The following is a 16,407-nucleotide window of genomic DNA, read 5'->3' on the forward strand; positions in this document are numbered from 1 at the left end:
TATATATATATATATATATATATATATATATACATATATATATATCTTTTTTATTCACTAATCTAATTGTTGGGTATATTGTATAATGATATATGTATATTTTGAATTATAGATACTACTGTACTCATAACCCTTCACCCCTGACGACAACAAAGAGAAAATTGTCCGATATCTCGAATCGAGTTGGGGGTTTCTCCACTGTTACCAAACAGACTTTTGGGTTATCTATGTAAAACCGCTCTTGGTTTGTTGTAATCCACATTACATTTTACTGTGTTTATTCTATCTATATGTAATAAATATTTTTCTATTGTTTTACACCTTGTACCATTTTATGCTCTTAAAAGTCCCACCTCCTAGTGGGTTTTATTTTTGTCTTTCAACAATTACAGGATGTGGGTCACTTATCCAAGTATCTTTGGTAGTGCCATCCCTCATTTATATATTGTATGGTGCTTTATTTAAACCTATGTCTTTCTTGCATGCTTGTACCTTGCTTTTTCAAAAACAATAAAAACCATTGAAACAGAAAACAATATAAAATATTTGGCATATCTAAATAGATGGCCCACATTCCATGCCCCACATGCAAACATAGATGCAAAAAATAATGGCTATTGAGGTAAGGAAAGGGGCAGCATATAGGGGCAAAATGTATGTGCTACTTATTGTAGGGATCATTGTACATTGTGTACTGCATCACTTGGTCTGGAAGATTGTCTGACGTTACTTGTTGGTCTATGGAGTCACAAAAAATAAAGAGTTTGAAACAAAAAAAAATAAATTGTATTGTACATAAACTCAAAGAGTTTTCTAACATTGAGTACTTTCTATCAAATTGATTTTAAATTCTTTTTAGCCAATGTAAAGCTAGTTACTAGGAGAACCGGGCACATCGTGTGCTTTCACATATTTTTTGGCATGTTTTTCAGGCTCCCAGGGGAGGACTGGGCAAGGGGGAAGGAGGGCAATTGCCCCTGGGCCACTCTGATGCCTCGTAAAAAGGCTGCACCACTTCTGCCACAGACATGTTTAAAGTTTTCTGGTGAGGAGAAGTAAAAAATTCTCGCCGCTGACCTACTGAGTGCGGGTTGAAGACAAGGACAGAGCGCAGGCCTCCCCCCAGCAGGGATGGTGTAAACTATGTCTGAGCAGAGGTCGGTTCCATGCCCCATTGGATACTCTCCTCCAGACCCAACCGAGCTGTCCCAGCTCCCCCCAACCACCCCCTGCTGGCCAGGTCGGGAACCCAAATTCAGCCAGTGGGTAGAGAGTATCTGGTGCGGAGCTTCAGCCTGGAATGGGGGTCAGGAGGAGGCCGGGAAGAGGGAGCATGGGAGGGGGGCCAAATCGCTGCACCATTGGCCTCTGGTTTGTACTTGCCCCCTGGACTAAAAGTTGCCCCTGCAGGCGCTCCAACTGAAGTCTAGTGGGGCCAAAAATGTTTGAAGCTTGTTTCTCAAAAAAGCTCATGTAGTTTTGAAGCTACAAGTGTCAAGATTTGAGTGTCACTGCTCTCAGGTGTGAACACGCACAATTGAAAACCATGAGATTATGGATGGTTCGATTTTTGGAGCTTCAAGATACAAAATACTCAGGTGTGAACGAGACCTTACTGTTGTACTATATGGATACCTAACAAGGTTCTCATGTTCTTTACTTCTATCATATGCATTTGTATCTTTCTGTTTAATATGTTTGTATGTAGAAATGGTTGTAGCCAATATTTCAGCATCTTAGCTTGCTTTATAAAAACTGATTGAAATAAGCCAAATACTCACAATATATAGGTGATCACTCCAATGCTCCTACAACATAAAATGATATTCATATTATATCCTTCATTAAAAAGCACTCTCGTCTCACAACGGTGACTTATTTATATGCAAACTTACCACATATCTGCTGACAGACCAAGTGGCTCATAATTGATTATTTCAGGAGCTGTAACAATAATTAGATAGTTACACAGCATATTCTCATTTATCTACCGCTCTGAAGGACTCTGAAATGTACAGTAATGGTTCCTGTGCTATAGGGATGGAATTTAACCCGCTGCCACTAGTTCAGTACAAAACAAATGTTTTATTAAATCTATCAATATGAGAACACTAATGATGGGAGAAGTGTAGTAGCCATTAGCAGCCTGGAAATTTCTATAAACTGATCTGACTTCAGTAAACTGAAAACTGATTGGTCACTAAAGGCGGTATACCAGAACTGCACTTTCCACTGTTTACATAATAGGCCTGTTCATCTGTGTGATAGTTGACATGTGGCAAGCTTAGCTGAAGACATCGGTCTATTACACAAGGACTGTGCACAGCTGATTAAATAAATGCCATCATTTTCTACAAGGCAAAACAGTGAAAATGACAAAATTGGCCTCATTTGACTATAGACACTATCACTGTAGTAGGTTTATTATGGGCAATTATCTATCTATCTATCTATCTATCTATCTATCTATCTATCTATCTATCTATCTATCTATCTATCTATCTATCTATCTATCTATCTATCTATCCATCCATCCATCCATCCATCCATCCATCCATCCATCCATCCATCCATCCATCCATCCATCTATCTATCTATCTATCTATCTATCTATCTATCTATCTATCTATCTATCTATCTATCTATCTATCTATCTATCTATCTATCGTATAAAGAGAGCTATCTATATATAAAGAGAGAATAACATTTGTATCAATTAAAGCAGTGCTTCAAAACCCCAATAGTATAAAACAAATATCAGGAAAGAAGATTTGTACTCTAGTATTGTAACTGAGTTTGTAGTTCATGTGTATCAATGATTTATTTTTATTTAAATATATAATGACCCGATTCTGCACTTCATCAAAAATACTAAAAGGGACAAGGAGCCAGCACAGTATCCAGATGTAAGATATAGTGTATAAATATAGTCTATTCCAGGTTTCGCTATTTACTAGATGTACTCCCTGATAAATGTGCCTTGTCCTCTATAAAATTCACATACATAACATAAGTGACTTTGAGTGCATTCAAAAGATCCTTCATAATAAATAAACATCAATTACAGGATAATATGTGACCATATTAATTCTTTGAACAAACCCAACATGTATATAAAGTGCTTTTACTTAAAGAGGTTGTAAACCTCCGATTTTTTTTTAAAAAAAAACAAACACCTGAAAGAAAAACACATAATGAGCTAGTATGCATCGCATACTAGCTCATTATGAAATACTTACCTAAGAACGAAGCCCTGCAGTGCCGACCGCTTACCTGTCTCATGGGCGACATGTTCTGTCGCCCTTCTTCCGGGTTTGCGGCATCCGGCCATCTGATTGGCTGGAGCCGCGATGACGTCACTCCCGCGCATGCGCGCGGGAACAGACGGTAACGGCACGGGGCTCTGAAGGAACGGCACGAGCGGCCGTTCCTTCAAAGCGCATGCGCCAGTGATGTCACTGGCTGCATGCAAGGTAAATATCTCCTAAACGGTACATGTTTAGGAGATATTTACAGTACCTATAGGTAAGCCTTAATATAGGCTTACCTATAGGTACAAGTTGCAGAGGAGGGTTTACTTCCTCTTTAAGTCCATCCAAAGGTCCAATAAACACTAGAAATTGTTCAAGTGCAATCAATAAAATACCCTGAAATTGGGTCTGTGATTATTACACATCACCACTGTGATAAGACTTAACCATACCAAGAAATATTGAACCTCATATTGAGTGGTCAAACAGTGTCCAGAGATGGGGATAATCCCCTATGGACAATATAGTATCCTCCATCTACTCCAGGTATTCATTATTCATGCAGTTAGCCACATAAAAAAACACTGTGAAACACTCCCAATAATGTAAATCAGAGTATAATAATAAGCGGGTTAAAAACTCACATAGTCAGTGGATAAAAGCCCTCTGTACAATTAAATGATGAACCAGGTTCGGATCGGCAATCTCCTTACATGGTGACGTCAGCGTGTCAAAGCTGCATCCAAAACGTTTCATGACAAGTGGAAGTTATCAGGGGCATGGTTCAGAAATAATACGGTCACATATCCTAATTTAATGAAGTGTCTTTTGTATGCATTCAAAGTCACTTGTTATATATGTACATTTTAAAGGCGACAAGACACATTTATTAGGAAGCATGTCTAGGGAATAGCACAGTACCTGGAATACAATATAATTATTTTCATGGTCACATATATATAAAAAAATAAAGTTAACAATACAAACCTACAAATTCCGGTGTACCAAAAATATTCTTAAACTCTACTCCATCTTCAATTTTGTGTGCCAAACCAAAGTCAATAAGTTTTATGTGGGGTACAGGAATTGTTTTATCCAACAGCATTATGTTTTCTGGCTGAAAAAAAAAGCATTAAAATATTTTAGAATTAAGCAAGTAGGTGGAATTTCACATTATATCACTTTAAAGTTACATTAGGCAGTTGTTTACTTGTACATAAATTTGTAAATCAAATTAGGGATCGACCGATTATCGGCAAGGCTGATATATCAAGGGCCAATATGCACTTTCCCCGATATTTCAATCGGAGGTTACCGATATTGCCGATATTACTGTATATAATATTAGTGTATGTAAAATCCTAGCATTCACTTTATTAGTGTTTTATATAATGTCCAGTGTGTGTTTTTGTAATCTAATAGTGTGAAATACCTTCATTACATCGCCGCTTGGACCTTCCGTGACCCCAAAGCTGTCAGTGGGGGAGGAGAGAAGGACAGCAGAGCGGGAGATGTAATGAAGGTATTTCACCCTATTATAATCTAATACTCGGCGCTTCTGTGTACACTGCAGAGGGGAGGGCCCGATATCCTCCTCTGACAGCTATGAGAGGAGAAAACAGCATAGTGGGAGATTAGCGAGGAGAGCCCAGAGCAGCGATGTAATGAAGGTATTTCCCACTATTCTATTACAAAAACACACACCGGACATTATATAAAACACTAATAAAGTGGATTCTAGGATTTTAATGACACTAAACTAGGTTCCCACGGGATTCCTGGCAGGCAGGTAGGTAAGAAAAGACCGCACATTACAGCTAAAAGACCTACCCCACATGTTCAGTACCAGATTTGTGTCAAAAATTGTCTTTATTTTTCAAAACTTTAAATGTACAAAATATCGGCCCATATTGGCCGATACCGATATGCAATGTCAAAAATATCGGTATCGGCAACGAAAACCGATATTGGTCGATCCCTACCTCAAATATACCCAGTGAAGTGACTGCTCAGGTGATACACAAAGATGAAACACATCATCCTACGTAAGTTGGACCTGTCTATCTACAGTGGACTTTCCCCTACATCCATTTAAAGTGCCAAATTTACACAGGATTTTTCAGCTCTGAAAAGAAGGGGGTGGAGAGCTGAAATTACACCAGTGAAGAGAGCTCTGAGAGCTGATTGGAGAAAATTAAAACAAGCCCTTTCATACAACACACAGGTACAGAGCAGTCAATCAGCTGGAGCTCCCTCCCCTGTTACCATTTTTCTCTTGGTTTCAGGAAAACTTGTCAGAAGTGATTCATGCTGATAGCAGAGGAATGAAGCAGTGGACAGAAATGACACTTAAGCCCCGTACACACGCACAGATTGTTGGCCGTAAATTGTCGGCCAACGTCCGATCGGCCGATTGTAGGCTTGTTAGTATGATGCTTCCAACAACCAACTGCGAATTTTCAGCCGAAAAAAATCTGGTGTGCATGCTATAAAATTTTTGTTGGCCAACAACAGAACGGCCGATTGTTTCTCAGTCAGTACAGATTTCGGCAGACAAAAATCAGATGAGCAAGACTGGGCATGCTCAGAGAAGAAAAAACACACGGAAAGTCAACCATCACATGACATATCTTCTGAAGTTGGTTTTTGTTGGCCAACAAAAGTCCAGTGCAAGTCTAGAGCACATTTCAACCAACAAACAACACTGGACAAAAGACGACCTATCGGTCGGCCAACAATCTGTGTGTGTGTACGGGGCTTTAGTGCTCTGAATTGAGACAAGTACACACTAGGGATATGATTTGTTCATATTTCATGTCTGCAGTTTACAACCACTTTAAGTGCAAATTACATTGTTGGTTTTCAATATCAACCATAGTCAACTACTAATATACTGTATACGGAAAATATACAGGACGTTTCTATATAAATTTCATATATGGCTTGATTCCATGCTAATTCCAGGCATCAGGCATAATTAATATACCGTATACACTGAGAATTACTAGCTTGCTATTTGCCTGGATTCACTTCTTCTTTCGTCATGGAAGGATGTGTTTTATCACCAGTGCTGCTTCCATTTATTGGCTGAATTACAAGCTACACTGCGAAGTGTCCCGGCATGTTGGGAGGAATGGCAGATGTCTCACTGCTCATCTCTCGCTAGGAGAAATCTGCCAAACTATGGCCAATCCAACACTCAGGATTAGCACTGCTCAGTTTTGAAAAGCCTTCATAAATTCGTATTTTGGGAAGTAATATTGATAATCCCATCCACTGAAGTAAATATAATCAGGAAATCAGGGATTGTAGCTGAAGATTGCTGCTTTCTCTTTTTTAAGTATTACAGTATACTAATACTGTAAATGTGCAAGCCCAACTGACATTTGTTATTATATTAGCTAATTGTTATATAAAGTGATTGTTTCCTCATTAAAAAAAAAAAAAAAAAAAAAGATGTTATACTTACCTACTCTTTGCAATGGTATTGCACATTTACATTGTGGTGTGTTGCAGTAACATGTAAATTAACACATATAGTATTACATTCATTTTGAATGGTACCTCAGTACACTAAGGCAATGCAGCTGTGATGCAGATAAGTTACAGCATGCCATAACACAAAGTACAGCACTGCTGATTTTCTGCATCAATGTATGTTTTTGATAAATATAGTGAAATCTCTCGCGCTAATATATTATATGCGAAATAACAAAACTTTAAATGTGAAAAATCATATGTGAAAATACCATATTATAAGATGCAGCCGTTTCTAATTAAAATAGAATTATATCAAAATAGCGAACACACCACTTAAAAGAAGAACACCAAGCAGCGAAAATACTATATAAATAAATAAAAATAAATAAATGTGTCTCAAAAAAGAAAAAATGTATAAATAAATATATATCTCATGAAAGTCCAAAAAAATGATAAATATGATAAATATTGCACAGTTCCGTGAAAGGAGTGCTTAATTTAGTTTATCATCCAATGCAGTGGATCCCGTCCCGTGAATAAAGGATGATTCTATCACCATAAATTCCACCACCAGTGTGACATCCAATGCCACTCACCAAAAATATTTGCCCCCCCATACACATGGTGTAGGCAATCGCGCTGTAAGAATAAACGGTGACAGATTCCTTTAGATAAGTGAAGCTCCCTTGTCTTTTTACTCTATATATGGCTCCAAAGAGGACATGTAGGAAAAGAGAAAGCTCCACTAGTGTAATACCTTCTCATATACTTTGTTTATTCAAAAGATCTATTCACAATGCACTCACATGGAATACATGGTAACAGCGCTACAACATCTAAAACAGGAGGGTCAGAGCGCTCCCCGAGTTATCACCACCTCCAGGCTGGTTTAAAATCTCCCAGGAGCCATCCTCTGCTCCTCCAACTGACAATCCGGTTTGCCGTGTAGCCACGTCCAACACATTTCGTCACTTCTGACTTCGTCACAGGGGGGTCGAACTGATGAAGTCGAAAGTGACGAAAACGCATCAGGGCGTGGCTACACGGCAAACTGGAGTGTCAGTCAGAGGAGTAGAGGATGGCTTCGGGAGATTCTAAACCAGCGTGGAGTAGGTGATAACTTGGGGAGAGCTCTGACCCTCCTGTTTTAGATGTTGTAGCGCTGTTATCATGTATTCTATGTGAGTGCATTGCAAATAGATATTTTTAATAAACAAAGTATATGAGACAGTATTACACTAGTGGAGCTTTCTCTTTTCCTACATGTCCTCTTTTGAGCCATATGTAGAGGAAAAAGACAACGGAGCTTCACCCATGTAGAGGAATTTGTCACCGTTTATTCATACAGCGCGTTTTCCCCCACCATGTATATGGGGGGCAAATATTTTTGGTGAGTGTCCATCTGATGGGAGTGGCATTGGATGTCACACTGGTGGTGGAATTTATGGTGATAGAATCATCCTTTATCCACTGCATTGGATGATAAACTAAATGAAGCACTCCTTTCATGGAACTGTGCAATATTTACCTTTTTTGGACTTTCATGAGATATATATTTATTTATACATTTTTTATTTTTGAGACACATATCTGTTTTTATTTATTTATTTATATAGTATTTGCGCTGCTTGGTGTTCTTCTTTGAAGTGGTGTGTTCACTATATAAATGTATGTTTTTTTGTCCACTGTAACGCATTGGCAGCCCATTCAAAATGAATTGGCTGCCTCAACACAAAAACAGGTTACACAACATGCCATTACATACATGTGTTAACACAAGGCACAAGAATGGCAAAGTGTAAATGATCCCAAAAAGTAAGCAATGCACAATCTTACAGATGGTCCCATCTTATACTCAACACTGAATAAAACCTTTCTCAACCAGGAATTTGCGAGGGGTTCCTTGAGCAGGGGGCAAGTCCTGCCCCTCAGACAGTTTCCAACTGACTCCAATGATCTTTTTACTGTAGCTGTCTATTACAGATGAATACTTCCAACTGACCTGAAATGTAAGGAGCATTCTTCCCATTGGCCATCCCAATAATGTACACTGAGCTGTAAATATGGTAATTATTAGCAAGGGTTTCATGAGACCAGAAAGTTATTTCAAGGATTCCTCTGTTTTAAAAAGGATGAAAAAGGCTGCTCTGGGTGTATTTAACAGGCCTAAGTGACTTGTGACCAGGAAGCATTCTATTTTTTCCAAATGCTATTGGGCTATGGTAATGTTGTGAGGCCTTCCTATAGGACTGTGGATTCTTGTTTACTTTTCTGCACTATTTAACTATTATGGATCACTGTGAACAATACATATTGCAATTACACGCTGGTAACTATGTAGGGTTTCTCACCTTCAAGTCAAAATGTGCAATGTTGCGGGTGTGCAGGTAATGAACTCCATCCAGGATCTGTTTGATAAACCTAGTAGCCTCTTCTTCACTTAGTGACTCCTTCTGTGCCAGGAAATCAAACAGTTCTCCTCCTGAAACCCTAAACAGGGCCAAGAGAAAACCACTTTATGTAATGCACTGGTATAAAATGGTCTAAAATCAAATACATGGTAGGTCGACATTTCTCCATTAAAACCAATGACTGTGCTAAACTAAAAATATTCAAAATCTACTCACTAGGTTTTAAAGCATCACATTACAGATGTAATCATAAAATCCAAATTATTTTATTTCCTATGAATATCATATTAAAAGTGGCACCTCTCCTTTAACAGTAGTACATGTCATGCCACATTTCTGCTACAGCTGAAGATGTAACAGAACGATTTTTCCCACATTGATTTAAAATGCTGGACGCTCACCTAACATGAAATGCATATGAGCCTAAACTTAAGATGCATATAAAACCTATTTTAAACTAAAGTTGGGTGAACGGTTCAGAGAAAAAGTTGATCCTAAACATCGCCTGTTCGCCCGTTTGGCGAACACCCGAATTTGAAGGCGTTTGGCGGGTGTTTTCCCTGCTGAATGCCCTGCAATGCACTGCGCGCTGCACAGTGCATTCTAAGCCCTAATTAGGCAAAGCTTTGCCTAATAAGGGCACAGCGAATAGCTGGTTGTCCTTAACAACCGATGAGTCATCAGCTGTCAATGGGCTTCCCCGCTGAATAAAATAAAAAAAACACATTGCTGGCAATAAAAAAGTTAAAAAAATATGGCGTAGGGTCCCCCCAGTTTATACCCGAGCACGCAGTCTGGCAGTCCAGGAAAGTGGGGGATGAGCAAGCGCCCCCCCCCCAAACCATACCAGGCCATATGCCTGGGGCACAAAGGCCTCTTCCCCACAACCCTGGGCTATGGTTGTGGTGGTCTGCCTGCAGGGGGCTTATCGGAATCTGGAAGACCCCTTTAACATGGGGGCCCCCAGATCCTGGCCCCCCTTTATGTGAATGAGTATGGGGTACATTATACCAGGGACGTGCGGTGAGTCAGTGGCTGGTGAGGCACTGGCTAGTATCAGAGCCAACTACAACCCCCACATTATTTAGTGAATAAACCCCCACATCGCCTTTTAGTGAATAAACCCCCACAGCCACATGGCTTAAGCTTAAAAACCCACGCGTCAGGACGCAGGCAGTCAATCAGATTCCCCCAGACAAATAAGCGTATGGTGAAAGGAATCTATTGACACAGCAGATTTTTATGTTTTATTTCTGCATTCTGTAACAGCCCTGTAAATGCTGAGATTTCACTGGTCAAGTACCCGGCTGTTATAGAATGTGGAAATAAAAAATAAAAATTACACTGTGCTCTATATAGCTATTACCAGTCCTGATTTTATTAAAACAAGTCCTTATGTTGGTTAAAATTAGTAAACTTTAAGACCTAATGAAAGTGCCATAAATAATCTATACAATAAAAGAATAGAACCTGAACCAGTCTCTGATTATATAGACTATATATGGCACCTTCAATTAATTCACATAGTTTACTAATTTACCAGCATAAGGACTTGTTTCGGCATATGTAAACCTCGTTCAAACCACACATGTGAGATATCACTGCGAACGCTAGAGTGAGAACAATAATTCTAGCACTAGACCTCCTCTGTAACTCTAAACATGTAAGCTATAAAAAAAATGTAAACGTCTTCTTCACTCAGCGTAACATCATCTTTCACATTATACAAAAAAATCGGGCTAACTTTAGTGCAACGACCACCATTTTATTCCCTAGGGTGTCTGCTAAAAAAAAATATATATATATTGTTTGGGGGGTTCTGAGTAATTTTCTAGCAAAAAAAATGATGATTTTTACACGTAGGAGAGAAGTATCAGAATTGGCCTGGGTGGCAAGTGGTTATTTACCATAATTAAGTAATATACAAATAATTATTAAATATTGTTTTTAAGATCATTTACTAGATTTTCAAAAACTGTACTCAAGCAGGTGGCTTAACGGACAAATTACTGAAGTTTGAAGTTATAACTTCAAATCAATAATTTCACAGTAAATAGATAAATAATAAATTATTATGTTATAACGTATAGCATTATAATATATTATTTTTTGTGATTAAAAAGTACCTTTTCAGCAGCAGCAGATTCTCCCTCTTAACTGTGTGAGAAAAACATGGGATTATGGGTAAACCTTATACAATAAATCCATGTTTTTCCCTTGTAGTTAAAGCGGAGTTCCGGCCACATACAACTTTTTTTAGATAAAAATACCCCCCCTAATCCTAATCTTTCCCTAATTACCCTAACACTAAACCCACATTACAGGTCATTACAGTAAACAAATAAAGATAAATACTTACCTTTAAAATTGATTGCAGAGCACGGCCATATGCGTTGTGGGCGTCTAAAGCCGTTATGTCCCCCGCTCCTTCTTCCTGGAACTGGCTACCCAGAATTCCGATTGCAATCTCGCGCATGCGCTGTAGATTGTGATCGGCATTCTGAATAGTGGCCGGCCGTTCCCATTGCACCCTGGGATTTATGACGCTCATCTCCCAGGACGCAATGCAAAGGAGGAAGTGACCTCGGCGGCCGTGTCCACAGAGGGATGAAGAGGAAGGAAGGTAAGTATATTTGCATTAAAAACAAGGTAAGTGAAAAGAAAAAAAAATTGTCATTATCCAATTCTTTTACAGGTACTTTAAAGCAAGTGGACAAGCAAAAAATCATTTTTAGGGTGGAACTCTGCTTTATGAGGGCTGGACTGGAAGGCTGCCTTTGTCTTTCAGACACATGCCCCCTTCTATGACACTGCAGTGAGAGGAGAGCCTCCACACCCGCCTAAAACTTTTGCACAGTACTGTATATACAAAGATTATTAGAGGGAGAAGATGGGTATGTATTGATAAGATAAATACCACTTTGTATGTTACATTCAACAACAGGGCTGGCCCAAGACATTGTGCTGCCTGGGTCCAAGAATTAAATGCTGCCCCCTCCCCCCCCCAAAAAAAAAAAAATCAGGCCCACCAAAAGGCCCCCACATCCACTATATATAAAATCTTGAAAACATTATATATACTGTTATCTTCTTCCATAGCTCACCACCGGACCGGTCCACACCTACTGTCTGTCCTCCTGTCACTCCTGTGTCTGCAGCACCCACCGCCCAAGAAGATACAGCCTGCCCTGTGTGAGATGGAGTGCTCTGATGTCTGACGTCATTGCGCACACCACGATTACGTGAGGGACGTTCCCCGGAGGAGACACTCTACTTCCTCATACTCATCAGTTTGCACTACAGACGGCAGTATGAGATGGGGAAATGCCTTCCGTAATGCCCTGCAAACTGAGGACACACAAAACTGCTGGAAAAAATCTTGGGAGTCAATTTGCTGCCCCTCTCCAAGTTCTGCCTGGGTCCAATGGACCCAGGGGGACCCCTGGTAGGGCTGGCCCTGTTCAACCAGTTAAAGCTAAAGCATTTTAATATTTAAAATATAAAAAATATATAATTTTCTTTTTTCTGGATGTTTTTATATTCCTCACTTTTCCCCTTTTTTCCATTAGGATCCCATTATCCATCTTGGCCTCAATCCCTTGTGGCTTCTGGGTTGGGTCCGGGTGCCTGGTTCTTCCCTTGCATACCATTCGCTCATAGCCACTGCTTTATGTTTTTACAAACAAGAACTCATCTCTCCTATATTTAATTTATATGTAAGTCTCCTTATATATTAATATATTATGGATGCCAATCCCTTTGAGTTGGTCTCCCACATCTCTTTTTTTGTGGACTGTGGTTCTATTTATTTGTATCACTTATTTTTCTGGTCATTGTATACACAGATATGGTCCGAAACTTTGGACAAATGAACCTCCAGAAGAAGACTTTCAGTTGAAACGCGTAGGGATTTGGAGTCCATAAACTCGAGTATCATTATGCAAATATCCAATTTTTTGTATTCTGTGCACTTTTAATTGTTGCTGTATTGACAGTACTTTTGTACTTAATGTTATGCAACGTCTGTAATATATTGTCTTTTTATCTGTGTTTAACAATAAAGATTATACTTTTTTATATACTTTCTGTATTAACACCTTTGGTATCGCAACATCCTTTTCCCCGCTTGTCAAATCCCTCAGGAATTTAAGTTTTTTTTAAAGCATTTTAATAATTGTTAACATGGGGTTTACCAAAGGATGTCCATTTATTACATTGTACATTAACGGGGAAAACTGACAGTGAAATGTAGCAACGTTATCTAATTAGTGAACTATTGATGCCCAAGTGCCCTTCTCTTGGTGACATATTCTCTTTACGAAAATACCATTTAAGTGATTTTCTTCTTCTATTTAAGTGGTAACACTGAATACAGATGTACTGAGCCTAATTGCTGTTATATAAGGAACTACATATAAATATGAGAGCTGCGATACAACTTAAGATACAGAATAAAGAAAAAATACCAAAGGCTGCCCATTTCACAAATGACCTGTTATTAGATGTATTGACTTTTCTCTTTATACTGATGCAGAATAAAGTGAACAGAACATCATGCTCTACACTGAATGTAACAGAGGACAACATAACCGGGGGAAGTGAAGAACCTGCAATATCCGCCTGGTGAACCACAGGCTAGATATAGCACAGTTGTCAAGATCGGTAATACGCCGTCCCTGTCTGACTTCCTTGTGAAGCAAAGAAATGCATATTCATTTCTGTAAGCAAACACGGGGGATTATACGTAACTGGGGTTACCTATCTGAACACCAATACTGATTAAAGCAGAACTAAAGTCAAAATTAAAAAACGTATGGACAGGCAGGCTATTTGATGCAAGAGACCTGATATGTCTCTTCTGCAAGAAAATAAATGTAACCGTCTGTTTAAAGAGTTCTGTAGAAGGGGTAATGAGTTGTGCATACACAGCTAGGTTTTAGAGCTACACGAGTCTGGATAAAATGAGAATCACAATTTTTGTGCTTAAAATAAAGATCACAATTCTCAGAGTATCATCAGCTTTCACATTATAAAAAAAATTGGGCTAACTTTACTGTTTAGTTTTTTTTATTCATTGAAGTGTATTTTTCCCCAAAAAATTGCATTTAAAAGACCACTGCGCAAATACAGTGTGACATAAAATAATGGAACGACCGCCATTTTATTCTCTAGGGTCTCTGCTAAAAAATATACTGTTTGGGGGTTCTTATTAATTTTCTAGCAAAAAATACAGATTTTAACTTATAAGCAAAAAGTGTCAGAAAAAGGCTTAGTCTTTAAGTGGTTAAACTGACCTAATATTAAGTGCCTGTTCACATTTGTGCCATCACAGAGATTGCATGTAATTCGGAGCACACTGCTCCTAAAATTACATGCGATGTCTGTGCGGTGCAAATTCAGCCATACAGTTTGTATGGCTGAATTCGCACCGCAATCACACTGAAACACGCACAGGACCCGTTTTTTGGTCCGCAGCAGAATCGGATCGCATGGTGGTTCACACTAGTGCGATCCGATTCTGTGTGAACTTTCAGATCGCACTGCGAAAAGCAATCTGATCTGGGGGTGTTGTTAACTTTGAATTTACACCCCCAGCGTATCGCACATGGCAGTGTGAACTGCCTGTTGTGCGGATGCGATGCGGGAACACGCTGTATATTCGCAGCATTCCCACATCTCATAAATGTGAACCGGCACTTGCAGACCGAAGTTCATCCCTTTGATCTAAAAGGATGAAATGATACAATGTTTATTTTTATCTCTCAGCCCTGAGTAGTGTTGAGCGAACACGGACTGTATTATTCGTGTTCGTACCGAATAATTGGATTTTTTTTACCCGAACACGGACACGGACACTTTACTGTATGTTCGGGTAAAAATCCGTGTTCGGTCGTTTTATTTCCGGGTTTTGCATGCTTTGGCGCTCTTTTCATGGCGGGCTTTCAACAGCCAATCAACAATCGTTTAACTGGTGTGCCTTAAGCCATCCCAGCCATGCCTGCAAATGTCTCAGTAGCTGTGATTGGCCGTCTGAAGCATGTGACCAAGTCTTTATAAGTTCGAGGCAGCCGCAGCGGCGTCATTATGCTGCTTAGATTCAGGGACAGAGCACACATCAACGTGCTGGCTGCTGATTAGGGAAAGATAGGCAGGAAAAAACCATTTGTGTCCGGATAGAATTGAGGGACAGGTCGGAGTGTTTAGGCAGGGCGAGTTGTAGGCATTTTAGGGATAGAGTCTGCTAAATTATAGGGTCAGTGTCTTCTACAAACTACAATCGATATTGCTGTGTGGGGGGTGGGGTCTGCACTCAATCCTGATCTACGATCTCTTCTCAATCCTGTTAGGGACAGAGTCTGCTGAATTTTAGGGAAACTGTGTTCTACAAACTACAATCGATATTGCTGTGTGGTGTGGGATTGGAGATAGGCAGGTGTCAGTGATCCACATCCATTTTTCTGTGTGTGAGCTGCAGTGAACACAATCTTTTTGGGCTGCAGTGAACACAATCTTTTTGGGCTGCAGTGAACACAATCTTTTTGGGCTGCAGTGAACACAATCTTTTTGGGCTGCAGTGAACACAATCTTTTTGGGCTGCAGTGAACACAATCTTTTTGGGGTGCAGTGAACAAAATCTTTTTGGGGTGCAGTGAACACAATCCTTTTTGGTGTGCAGTGAACACAATCTTTGTGGGGTGCAGTGAACAAAATCCTTTGTGGGGTGCAGTGAACACAATCTTTTTGGGGTGCAGTGAACAAAATCCTTTTTGGGGTGCAGTGAACAACATCCTTTTTGGGGTGCAGTGAACACAATCTTTTTGGGGTGCAGTGAACAAAATCCTTTGTGGGGTGCAGTGAACACAATCTTTTTGGGGTGCAGTGAACACAATCTTTTTGGGGTGGAGTGAACAACATCCTTTTTGGGGTGCAGTGAACAAAATCCTTTTTGGGGTGCAGTGAACAAAATCATTTTTGGGGTGCAGTGAACACAATCTTTTTGGGGTGCAGTGAACACAATCTTTGTGGGGTGCAGTGAACACAATCTTTTTGGGGTGGAGTGAACAACATCCTTTTTGGGGTGCAGTGAACAACATCCTTTTTGGGGTGCAGTGAACACAATCTTTTTGGGGTGCAGTGAACACAATCTTTGTGGGGTACAGTGAACAGAATCTTTGTGGGGTGCAGTGAACACAATCTTTGGGGGGTACAGTGAACACAATCTTTGTGAGGTGCAGTGAACACAATCTTTGTGGGGTGCAGTGAAC

At 39.6% G+C, this 16,407-nt stretch overlaps 1 protein-coding gene across 1 annotated transcript in view; it reads right to left on the reverse strand.

Annotated features, from left to right (window-relative positions):
• DAPK2 (death associated protein kinase 2) overlaps window positions 1-16,407 on the reverse strand; it is a 106,078-nt gene that overhangs the window by 17,664 nt on the left and 72,007 nt on the right. Inside the window, exons 4-7 of the mRNA XM_082255128.1 lie at window positions 9,083-9,221; window positions 4,239-4,368; window positions 1,896-1,944; window positions 1,782-1,808 (exon numbers count right to left, since the gene is read on the reverse strand). Of these exons, the coding sequence (XP_082111254.1) occupies window positions 1,782-1,808; window positions 1,896-1,944; window positions 4,239-4,368; window positions 9,083-9,221 (345 nt within the window). The remainder of the gene's footprint in view (window positions 1-1,781; window positions 1,809-1,895; window positions 1,945-4,238; window positions 4,369-9,082; window positions 9,222-16,407) is intronic.

This window comes from Pelophylax lessonae (assembly GCF_965119305.1).
Source record: "Pelophylax lessonae genome assembly, chromosome: 4".
Taxonomy (NCBI): domain Eukaryota; kingdom Metazoa; phylum Chordata; class Amphibia; order Anura; family Ranidae; genus Pelophylax; species Pelophylax lessonae.